The sequence below is a fragment of the Electrona antarctica genome (genome assembly GCF_951216825.1).
Source record: "Electrona antarctica genome assembly, chromosome: 5".
Taxonomy (NCBI): Eukaryota; Metazoa; Chordata; class Actinopteri; order Myctophiformes; family Myctophidae; genus Electrona; species Electrona antarctica.
In genome coordinates, this window is record NC_136810.1 from 16505898 (window position 1) to 16518180 (window position 12283).

The following is a 12283-nucleotide window of genomic DNA, read 5'->3' on the forward strand; positions in this document are numbered from 1 at the left end:
TAGGTTAATCGGTACAACAGGACATTCAGCTCAGTGTAGGAACTTGGAAGGTTTCTGAACATAGCCCAAAGTACAGTAGACATATGGGTCAATTGCATGTTGTTCTCCCCAAATCACTACTAGCTCTGTAATAAAATAAAAAACTGAAGAATGCAGAAGAATGAGTGAATGACTAATCAATAATTATTCCTGTGTTTCCGCACACTTCGCACTTTCGCAGAAAAGTAAGCCTGGGACCGAGGCTAGTGTTTCCTGCTCGTCAGTTCCAGGTGTGTCAGGAAGGAGGGCGTGGTCAGTAGAGAAGTTAAAAGGTTGAGTTGAACCAAATACAACTGAGACTGCCAAGTGAATCACAAGAAGGCTTTGTAGTGCTGCTCTGTGTTATATGTTGGAAATGGACAGAATGGGGAGGTGAGGCAATCTTTTTTCATAATGGATATAGGCCTATGCATGACCAAATTGCATGTCGAATTGCGGGTCCTTGATATGAAAATGTTTGAGAACTGGGTGATGTACAGTGCACTGTTGACTAAGTAAGTAGGCTACACTTACAATAGGGGAGAACGGGGTAAGATGAACCACTTTTTGCTTAAGTTGTCCTGGAAGCAAGGCAAAATGAGATGGCAGTAAAATCTAATGATCTACCCATATTTCAGGATGTCTTCTATCAATTGAAATTATGAGTAAGCATCTATGACAAAGGGCCATGAAAATATGACCTTAAAAAAAAGTGGTCATGTGGCTCAATTTGCCCCAGGTAAGGGGTAAGTTGATCCAAGTCGAGGGGTAAGTTGAACCACATGATATTTGAATGTTAAAAGCTTAAACTTTTGCAAATAGTCTTATTTGTTTATTTAAACAATATTAAGACTATTAAATAAAGTTTGTTATTCAGAACCTTATATTTGCAATATTGTTAATACAATATTGCAAACTTCTCTTAAATGAGTATGTACATGCAAATTAAAGGTCATTCAGTATAATTTGAGTAGCAAAGACTTAATTAAAAAAATATGAATAGTGATTCCCATTGACTCATTTTACCCATAGCTACCATTTTAGAAAACAATGATGAATACCGGTAAGCTACTTCAGACAATTTATTTGCTAAATGATTCACATAGTTCTATCCATTGGCAAATCATCAACATGTATGATATTACATTTTAGACCTAGGTACATTTTACTTTGTATAACAGTCATTTCACATGATGTCGTAATTTTACTTTGACCGACAAAACATTTTTTTGTGTAAAATAATGTTTTCTACTTTCCCCATGTGCTTCACAGCCAGGTGTAAATGATGGATGCTTACTAGATTTAAGGTCACATGGCAACAGTTTTCTAGTTTTCTAGATTGGTTCAACTTACCCGCTGGCTCATCTTACCCCGTTCTCCCCTATAGGTCTACTGACTACTATTTTTTTGAAAGTTACTTTGTAGATCCCACGTTCAACCCAGATTCGGCTCAAACAAGGGGTTAAATATATTTTGCTCCTATGCCACTAACGGCTGTTGGTAGGGTGTTCCACATTTTAAAGGACAACTTTGGTTTTTTTCAACCAAGGTTCATGTTTTAGGTTGTCATTAGAGAAAGTAAAAGGTTGAGTGTATTTTTTTTTTAAATTTGCTGCTTTCTTTCGTTTTAGGGATTTTAGCTGTTTTTGACAGGGGGGCGGGGGCATTCGAACATGGGGCTAAATATGTATTTCTTTACAAAATGTTATAGCGATTTATTTTTATATTATTTACTATAGTCCTATACTAGACCCCAAGAAATGACATCTGGCCACAAAAGATCACAGGATCTACTGAATGTGTCAAACTGACATATTGAGCCTATGACAGTGTGGCATCCCCCTAGTAGGCTACCTTCATATTCAATAGATCCTGTGATTTTTTTTGTGGCCAGATGTCATTTCTTGGAGTGTAGAAGGACCATAGTAAATGATAAAAAAAATAACATTTTGTAAAGAAATGCATATTTAGCCCCATGCTCGAATGCCCCCGCCCCCCTGTCAAAAACAGCTAAAATCCCTAAAACGAAAGAAAGCAGCAAATTAAAAAGAATTAACACATCTTTTAACCTAATCTAATAACCTAAAACATGAACCTTGGTTGAAAAAAAACTAGTTGTCCTTTAGAAATGTGAATCCCTAGACTCCTTTAAAACCACTCTCAAAGAGCACTTGCAGGCGGCTGCTATTCAAAACTGGCCCTTGTAAAAAAAGTTAAAAGCCCTTTCCATACTGTATACACTCCGCCCCCTTTTTTTGATAATATTGATAAAAAAATGTTTTTTACATAGGTGCATATTTGTACGTCTGTAAATGGAGGACACTGACACTATGGTTTTATCCTGGTAGCAGTTTTTGTATTGACCTGTACTTTCATTGAACTGTACAAACTGTGAATAACGTCTTCATTTTCAATCAGCCAGACAACTATTCCACAATCTCCGACTGCGAGTCTTTAACTATACACCTCCCAGAATCTGAGGGAAGCTGGCATTTCCGTTCATGACAATATATATTAAAATATCTTTACAATTTTATTTCCATTTCTGTTAAGCAGTGAGCTATACGCTTAGATGGGTTCTATTAGGTGATGAGGAGGCTTCACATCCATTGTGATCAGGGCTTCCGTGCTCCAGAATCTATATTGACCGGAATAGCTTGCTTCAGTTGCTTGACTGCTTTAACAGTTTGCCAATTAAAACAAAATAACCAGAGTACAATTTACCTGAGTATTCAATTCATTGAAACATTTAGTGATAGACAAAGATTCTGTCTATCCTGCTGTCCTAATAAAGTATTGGCACTCTGGCTATTGGCGTGTGCGCCTGTGCGGCCACTTTCTTGTTTCAAGATTCCCTCTTCAAGTTTTCTCCCGTGGGCCGGCACTGCTAAAAAGGACTTTGGTGTGTGTTAGCATATTTGTGCACAGACAAATATACAAAAACACCATATACATGAGTAAAGATCGAGAAATGTATGTACAGTAAACACTAAACAGTCTTGTCTGGCCATAGGAGACTATTGTTACCCTAACTGTAGGCCTACTGTTGTGTTGTGTGTCCAGCAGGGTAGCAGCAGTGTTGCAGCTCCTGTGTCTGAGTGTCCTGATGATGGTGCTGCAGGTTCATGCAGGTCCTAATTATTGCTTCTACCTCCCCGTGATGGAGAACGAGCAGGCTAGCCTGTACTTTACACCCAGCTTATTCGACATGTTCAAGGACAAGCAGTATCAGTTCATCAAGATCACGTGCCCCTCCTCCCAGGTGTGTTACCACGCCGACGGTCGCTACGGCAACTACAGCACCCTGTCTTCGAAGGGTTGCATGGCAGAGGACAGATGCAATCAGGTCGGGATTGTGCGGTTTAAAGGTACTATTCATTTAAAACATTTTTTTTGTTAAATAAATAAAATAAAGCTATATTAAAAAAAAAGTATGAACTGGGAACCCCACCCTGACAACCACTTGGAATTGTAGGCATTGCACTACATTTAGTTTTACTCTGTTCCATATATGAGAGAGAGAGAGAGAGAGGGGGAGAGAGAGAGACTGATTGACCATATCAGATAGAGCTATTTATTAACACTTATTCTAATACAATTTCCCTTCTACACCAGGAGTTGTCTACAGTCAACACTTCAGCTGCTGTGATGGCTATAATTTCTGCAACGCTGGCCCATGTCTGATGGCCAAATCCTTCCCTCTCATCCTGACACTGGTGGTGGCTCTTGGCCAGATGCTGTCCAGCTGGTGACAAAACATGGAGAGATTGCTGATGTTAGGAACACACAGTGTAACTGTAGTTCTGGGGGTTTCCTGAAAGCGGCATAACCCTTTGCGTTTCACTTTTACATAGCTCTGACGCGGCAGCAGATTTACACATAGCTCCCTTACGGAGCTATATGTGTGTGTGTGGGTGGCTGGCTGAGTGTCTGGGTATGAGCACGGAAACGGCATGGTTGTTTTTCACCAACTGTGCGCAACCTAACGCACACACGCACGTATTAACTGTATATATGATGATTCTTTCTCCCCCCTCTTTTTCTTTTTATACAAAGGGTTTCTCAAACATTGGGCAGTTCCTCCAAGAGGGTCCCTTTTTTTTAAATTTAGCAAGAAGGTGTGAGTTTAGAATCCCTGTAACATATATGTTGGTTATTCCTGTTGGACCGAGAGAAGAGTTAAGATCTGAACTGAAAACTAGGGGTGTGGGAACACCTTTGCAGTCCAGGTCTGGGTGCTATCACACCCATAGGCCTGGCCTGTAGTGTGGATATTTGGTCAGGTGTCTGCACTGCTGGAGTCTATTAAAAGCCTAAGTATTTAATGCTAAATTGGCCCTTATTTGATGACTGGAACAAGAGAACACATGTTCCAGCTATTCATGTTGTACCAGATGTCAAATTGTATAAATGCATGTTGTACCATATTTCTAATTGTGTATGCATGTTGTACCAGATATGCATATTGTACCAGAGAAAGGATGATCAAATAAACTATATATTTTTTTTTAATTAAATCACCAGCTCTTCTCTCTCAAATACACAAACACGCCCCATGGGGATTCCATCAGTAAACTATGAAATTAAATATAGTATTGAAAATGGTACTTCTTATCTCGTAGCTGGAACTATAGCTCTAGTGCAACAGAGGAATGGTTCCCAAAACGACACACCCTATAAAGTGAGATTGTTTTTTTTAGAGTACATTGTGCTTCAGTATGTTGACAAGCTTCATGGAGATGCTAATTTTCCTTTCCAGCTCTATTTGGCACCTGCCCACAGAGCCAAAACTACTAGTAACTGCTGTACTGACCATGGTATTACTGTGCTTAACTGACCAGCCAACTGGCCTGACCTGAACCCCACAGAGAATCTAGGTTAGTCCATGGGCCGAATGAGATGTCGGTACCACTAAAAGGGACAAGACATGTGTGGTATAATTTTGTTCGTCTGACATCCAGGAGTGAGAAAATGTGTGATAGCAGTTTCAGAAGGGCAGCTGAATACCATTTTAGTGGTATACTGTGATTATGCAAAACCACATAGGCCTAAATCATTGTTGTCTAAACTCAAATTATTCAAATGTATGCACATTTCTGATGTTTGTACCATGGATGGACATGACCAACATCATAATATAACAACAGACATGCTGAATTATACTTCTGGTAGCCATACCGGGTAAATCCACAATGGCTGCCTTTCTGAAACTGGGTACATCTTAAAACCTAATAGAATCATATTTTTACGAGTTTGAGGATGTAGAAACCTTTTAGACATTACTTTGAAGAGTCAGGAACTCTCAAACTCATGGTTGTACCCCAGCACTCAACTCAGGAAAACATGTAAATGAGGATCACACAACTAGACGTAGCTTAGAGATAACATACCCCACACACACACACACACACACACAAGCAAGCTGTATTGTTACTTCTAGAGATTTAATGGTTCTCTATTTAGACTTCCACACATGGTTTGTGGACATAGACCAGCTAGGCCTTGCTTTGGGAGAAAAGCTCTGAGTCGTTGCGCTACACCCATTTACAGGATGTGACACTGAGTGCCATTGCTGGTTGTGGAAAACTGAATGCACAGATTATTGAAGAAAAACCCAGAATTTCAGGAGACATTCAAACAACTTGGCCAGACTTGGAATGTTTCAACAGAGGTCTTTGGCCAACTGCAGCAGTGCACTTGTAGCTGGTACCTGTCTGGGACCACCTCCAGTGACGTGAACGAGATCCGATACTAGCTTGTCTGTGCCAGGGGAGAGGCTGATTCCAGTCAACTCCCACCATGTAGAGAATGCCAATTTCTCCATGCCCTCCATGCCAATTACCATACTCGAATATGGAGATGCTCTCTGCATACTCTGCACCAGATCCCATACAGAGTGGATGGACAACTGTTGGTGGACAGTTAGCAATTCACTGGATGCGCACAGCCCCTGTACCAGATGTAGTCCTTGAGTTTTTGTCTCATAAATGTGCAGGTCTATGCAAGCTTCCTAACTGCAGTTGTCTGAGTGGGTTGAAATGTACAGATCTCTGCAAACTCCAGAACTGTACAAACCAAGCACCTGAGGACAGTTCTGATGAGGAAGAGGTTGCGTAGTTCAATATGAACTCATTACTGTTTCTCTAGAACAGTCTGCACACAGGACACAGGACTCCGAAATTATTATCATCTGATTAGCTTGGGGTTACGTTTCGGTTGAATTATAGAGACTGCGGGTCGATCCGTTAGCCATGTTAACGGATCCATGTTAATGTTTCTGGTTCCTTCCCTCTTAATGGACTGTTTCCATAGCGATTCCAGTAATCGGCCAAAATACTCATGTATATTTAGCCAAATCTAATGTACTTTTGGTCTTCATTATATGAGGGGCGCTAGCCCCAGCTATGTCCAGCTTTTCGTGTTTGTGTAGACACAAACATTGAAGACAAAAGTGGGGACAGAAAAGTGAAGACACAAATTGTGATTGGCCGAGCATAGGGTGACACTGACCAGATCCAAACTGTTAAGTTGCTATTTAAATGCCTTGATGTGATATTCGACCATATGCCTAATATTGCCTCATTTTGTTATTAAACCCCTCTGGAGTTTCACATTTTCTAATTTTGGTCATGGGTGGTATGGCCGACTTGGTACTGTAGCCTATAGAGGGGATATTTCTCATGTTATTTTAACAGGCTTAAAAACACATCTTGCAGGAAAAGAAACAATGAGAGCTTTACAACAGAAAGCCAACTATTAGGGGACTAACTATTAGGGCAATTGAACACTGATGCCCTCCAGTCACAATGTGGGACAGGGGCTCAATTTGTGGGACGTCTGAAAAGTCTTATAAAAAATGAAATGAGGGACCGTCCCACGCAAAGGGGGACATCTGGTCACCCTAGCCGAGCATGGAATGTGATGATGTATGATGATAAGCGCGCCCTCGACGGGTGCACATTTTTTTAATAATCACAAATTCAATCATACATGTATTGCATAGTGCACTGCATACATATTGTAGTGTTTCTCAATGGAGGTCCAAATGGAGCCTTATGGGTCTTAACAGAGTTTACAAATGGTACCAAATGGACTCGGGTCCATTTGTACATTATGGTGGTCCTTGAAATTAAAAAGAGAAAAGAGTGCTAAACAAAGTCTCCCGACTGACTAAGTTTCTAGCTCGAACAGCAAGATACATGGACAGGGAGACAAAATTAGTGGTGGCCAACTGGTTCGAGGGCTTGATTAAGTCTTTTAAAACAAAGCTACAGTCAGCCCAAAATAGACTGATCAGGGTTATACTAGGGATGGAACCCAGAACCCATATAGGAAGGAACCAGTTCAGGGAGCTGAACTGGCTCCCAGTAGAATCCAAGGTTACAATGGCTAGACTAAACATGGTCCATAAAATTAAATACGGAGAGGTCCCAGCAGTTTTAAGAACATGTTTCAGGCAAGTAAATGAGGTACACAACAATTTCACCAGAGCCAGTATTGCAGATGTGGTGCTCCCTACTTTTAAAAGTAAAGTGGGCAAAGGCTCATTCATTTATATAGGAGCCACACAGTGGAACAGCCTGGAAACCAGTGTTAAACTGACCTCCAATTTGAGGACATTTAAACAGAAGACTAAACAATGGCTACTGGAAAAGGTTCCCCTATAAAGGGTCATCTTAGAGGGATGGATAGGGTCGTACTTGTTGTGTTGTGTATGTAATGTATATGTACTGTTATGTGATTTGTGATCCGTTCAGTGTGAGAGGACCCCAGTGGAAATAAGTCTTTGGACTTTTCTGTGTAATCCTTGAATTGCTGATTATACTGTTGTATTATGATTGCTTTTCTAAATAAATCACACACAAAAAACCCACCGGTATTTGTATAGCGTATAGCAGAAGTGAAGTCCACATACTAGCTCTGACTATTAAAATCGGCTCTGGAAACCATTCCAAAAGTGATGAAGGCGATTCCGGTTCAGCACGCACGCACACATTTTTTAAATCAGCAACTCAATACATTTTTGTATTTTTCAGTGTTTTTAATATAAATAAAAATAAAAAAACGAAAAAGAAATACTGGACTTTCCAGCATATCCACTCCCATTGGCTATATTGTGGTTTTCCCAGAGTCTAGTACCAATTCTATTTACAGAGCATCCAGAAAAGGAAAGAAAGAAAAATGGAGGGGAAAACAAAACAAAAATCAATCTATCATTGCTACCCCAGATTCTCCTAAACAGAATAAAATGTCACAGATTCTATCACCTCACCTGTAAAGATATATGCCAATGATAAAAAAAAAAAAAAAAAAAGTCTCTATATCTGCCTTCTACTTTACCAGTAGTTATCTTCTTACAATACTCTATATAAAGTAAATGCATAAACATTTCTCCTTTTACAATAAATTATTACAGGCACATTCCTCCTATAGTCGCACCAATAGTGTCCCTGCAACACAATCAAAATGTTATATATCGTTGCTATCGTGGCAAGAAACCTCGTATTTTGACTTTCTTTTTCAATGTTCTGTCGTAAATTAATGCCCAACTTCCAGCATACAAGTGTTGCACAAAAGTTGTGAAAAATAGCATATCTACAAGCTCACAAAGCCTCACGGTGCAATGCTTTCTGGGCTTATAGATCGACTATTTTCATTATTTTACTACGTTTAAATTAAAAGGAACCGTTTTGGACTTTTTACCCGACAGCGACGATATGCAAGAACACATTTTACAGGTTAACTGAACACATCATACACACACACACACGCACACACACACACACGCACACACACACGCACGCACGCACACAAAAAAGCCAAAAGTATTATTTTTTTTTAAGAAAAGAAAAAAGAAAAAAAATACATGAGAACTTTGAACTGAAAAAATATCTGGGCAGCATTTTTTTTCCTTTTTTTCTTCTTCTTTTTGGTTTTTGGGCGTGAATGATGCACCGTAGGCATTTTAAACATTAAGAGCATCTGACGTATACAATTATATAGATTTTTTTATATAAATATGTACAAACGAGAAACAAAAAAAGTCCAGTAAAAACATGTATATAAAAAAAGTAAAACACACACACGCACACGCACTCACACACACACACAACACATTAATGCCAAAGAGAAGCTTTGAGAACTCAAATAACTTATGAAAACAAAAAGTTAAAAAAATAAGAGCTGAAATAAAAACAGAACCACGATCAGTACAGTATGTAATTTCTTTTTTCCTCCTCTTTACCCCGTTCCATGTCTCGCTTGTGTAAAGGCAGATCACGGCACGTGGGGTAAAATAAAGAAAAGAAAAAAGATTAGCACCAGCAAAAAATCTTGCACCATAGAGAACCAGCACGACTCACTCCTCTTTAAACAGTAGAACGATGCAGAGAAGTGAACACTGCTGTACCAATAATAAACAGACTGAATAAATTAGTGTGAGGGCCTTGCACAGGTATTTACAGGGTTAAAACAAATGAATGATAACCCAGTTGCTGCTGCTTGACATTGACTCTGTCAGACAGAAACCTCTTATCTCCATTTACAGCGTCACAAGTAGCAGATCCACAAGCTTGAAATGCGGCACCAAGCGAGACGTTTTGAGCTTCCCGAAAAGTAATAGTATTTGGATATATGAGGTTTCCACTCCACATGACAGGGACATGACACAGGGGGGGGGGGGGGAGGAAAAATCCTTCTGTGTTAATTTGATAAGAGGGTTACAAATGCAAACCGAAATAAACACCTCTACTGAGGGTATTTTTAAGGTTTTCACCCACAGTGCACACCAATGTATAACCAAATGGACCCGTAACACTGGTGAGTGTGTATACAGGAGTATAAATGACCAGTACCGTGGCATTATCCTCCATGACAACTTAGTGTATACTAATTTGTGAACACAAGTTTAAAATGAGTTAAAAATGATGACCCTTGCCAGGTCATTTAAATCAATTGGGACACTTTGTCAGGGGTTTGGGTTGTGTACTTACCTCGTCATGGACAGACGAGTCCATGTGGTGACATTATGCTCCATTGTACGATGACATAGCTCTCAAAGCCACTCTTAGCACATAAAGGAACACAAACAAAGAAGAATACCGTATAACATTGCAAAACCCAGTATGGAGAGTGTTTTTAATGAAAACAATATGAACTTCAAGTTGAGTTAGTCATTTTCTGTGGAAGGAAGAAGACCTAGACTAGATCCACAGATGGGGAAAATCAAAAGGAAGTTCAAATGTTATTTAAAAACACTCCCCACACTATGATTTGTGAGGTTATACAATGTCAGAATCAGCTATTTTATGTGCTAAAAGAGAAGTCAAAGAGACAGTATTTTGGGACTAACTGTACAACGGAGCGATATGTCACCAATTGGACTAGTGTCATCATGAAGTACACAAAAATTCTCTAGCAAAGTGTCCTAACTTTAAGGGGCCACAGAGAACACCTTTTTGAGCAGGCAGCACCATGTATTTCTATGGTAAAGTATTGATCCATGTGGACAGGATATCAGGCACTCCTCAGCTCAAAAGGTGTGTTCTCTGAGGAGTTACAAAGGGATACATTAACACTGAGGATCTGACGGGCTGCATATGAGTGTCATGGTGGTGGCAGTGAAGTCGCAGCAGTCTTGCAGCACATTTCTAAAGAGGTTCAGAGGTCAAACTCCGGTACATTCATTAGACCCCCCCCCAACCCTTTCCCCCTCAGAGTCAGGGGTTAAGTTCACACACAACCAAGTATAGATTTACCTTTTCTTTTGTGTTTGTTTTGCACCCGTTATCCTAGTTTTTTTTTTGTTCATTTGCATAGCTCATAGACCAAACTTGATGACATGTTGCAAGCTACATTATTTTCATAAAACAAAAACAAAAAAGTGTTGAATGAATGAATGAATAAAAGAGTTCATGAGCGTTGGAGTTTGTCCCTAGAGGAAGTGGAAGGACCCAGTTCACAGGGCTGGGGGTGATAATCAATCCAAAATCGATATCATGATTATTTTTAACGTTTTGCCTCGATTGCGGTTAGCGAACGAAAGAGTGAAAACACACTACCGTCGTACAAAAAAGTATAATACAGGGTTACGTGGTTAATCGGACCAATCGATTTAGTCGATTATGAAAAATCTACTGAAATCGTTCCGCGTGGAATCGTTGATAATACGAGAAATTTAATTATGAATTAAAACAAACCCCTGCTTCTTTGATTAAACCTAAAATGAGCAGCTTCATATAGTCTGTTATTATTGGTTCTAAACATCGTTTTTTCGATACATTTGTTGTAATTACCCAGCCCTATTGGTTCGGCTCACAGGTAAAACGGTAGGTAAACACCACGATAACAGCGAGTTTGAGTGTGTAAAATGTGCAAGTTGTATGTTTTGAGTGTGAAACCCCCATACTGTGTGTGTGCAAGGCTGAAATACTCAAAATGGTTTACTGTAGTATTATCAAGTAAACAAACTGTGCCTGATTTATGCTCCATCGAGCACTGAGATCGGGCCGGGAATAGCAGACCTCCAAGCTCACAACAAACCAAATTGTGTCGGGTGGAAACCTCATATGTCCAAAACGGTTTACTTTTCAGGATTCAAATGCAAAAATAGCAGATCTACAAACTCAATCTGCTGCTTTTGTGTAACGCCTTGTGTAAGGATCATACTACAGTATGATCAAATAGGGCATTTAGGAAAAGAAACACAAAGTTAACATTTGGAGATAAGAATTAGAAAAATTATATCAACTTTATTTTTAACATAGGAATTGTTCAAGGGAACCATTAATGAATTGGTTCAGAAATAGACCAATCATTAACTAATTTAATGCCAGCATTGTTTCAGAAATAGACCAATCATTAAATTTAATGCCAGCATTGTTTCAGTCTGTGTCCCTCCCCTGCCACCGGATTCAGCCGGGACCCCAAAATTCACCCCAAAATGACCGGAAGCCAAATCGGCTAAAGCTAATGTGGCTACCGTCTTTTTCAGTCATCAGTTAATGTTGTAACCACGAGGTAGCGACAATTTACTAATTAGCCGCTATCATCCTGGTTTTGATCCAACATCTCAATCTGAGAAAGGATTCAGAGAAAAAGGCGTTTGAAGATTGCGGTCATAATGGCAGTGGATGAGGGGGAATCATTTCATTGACGGACGGACCACTTCCAGTTTATCTCCTAGCAACGGAGACGCTGACAGACGGTAGCATAGAGCGATCTCTTTCTGAATTAATAGAAATCAATAAATGACGAGATTCTCGTC

The 12283-nt window shown here is 39.7% G+C and overlaps 1 protein-coding gene across 2 annotated transcripts; it reads left to right on the forward strand.

The window, feature by feature from the left end:
* Nucleotides 1-251: 251 nt before the first annotated feature.
* bncr (bouncer) lies at nucleotides 252-4535 on the forward strand. 2 transcript variants are annotated; one of them, XM_079500979.1, is made up of 3 exons: nucleotides 252-411; nucleotides 3082-3386; nucleotides 3634-4535. In XM_079500979.1, the coding sequence occupies exons 1-3, from the start codon at nucleotides 386-388 to the stop codon at nucleotides 3768-3770; spliced, it is 468 nt and encodes a 155-aa protein (XP_079357105.1). In that variant the 5' UTR covers nucleotides 252-385; the 3' UTR covers nucleotides 3771-4535. The 2 variants fall into 2 exon arrangements, with proteins under 2 accessions (XP_079357105.1, XP_079357106.1); XM_079500980.1 differs by having other exon boundaries at nucleotides 255-411; nucleotides 3085-3386.
* Nucleotides 4536-12283: the final 7748 nt, after the last annotated feature.

What these genes read in the sequence shown, in the direction of transcription:
- bncr (XM_079500979.1), top strand. Translation starts at nt 386, where the DNA reads ATGTTGGAAATGGACAGAATGGGGAG. An exon ending in GAAATGGACAGAATGGGGAG is followed by an intron (nt 412 to 3,081) that starts GTGAGGCAATCT and finishes TTGTGTGTCCAG; the next exon opens with CAGGGTAGCAGCAGTGTTGC. An exon ending in CGGGATTGTGCGGTTTAAAG is followed by an intron (nt 3,387 to 3,633) that starts GTACTATTCATT and finishes CTTCTACACCAG; the next exon opens with GAGTTGTCTACAGTCAACAC.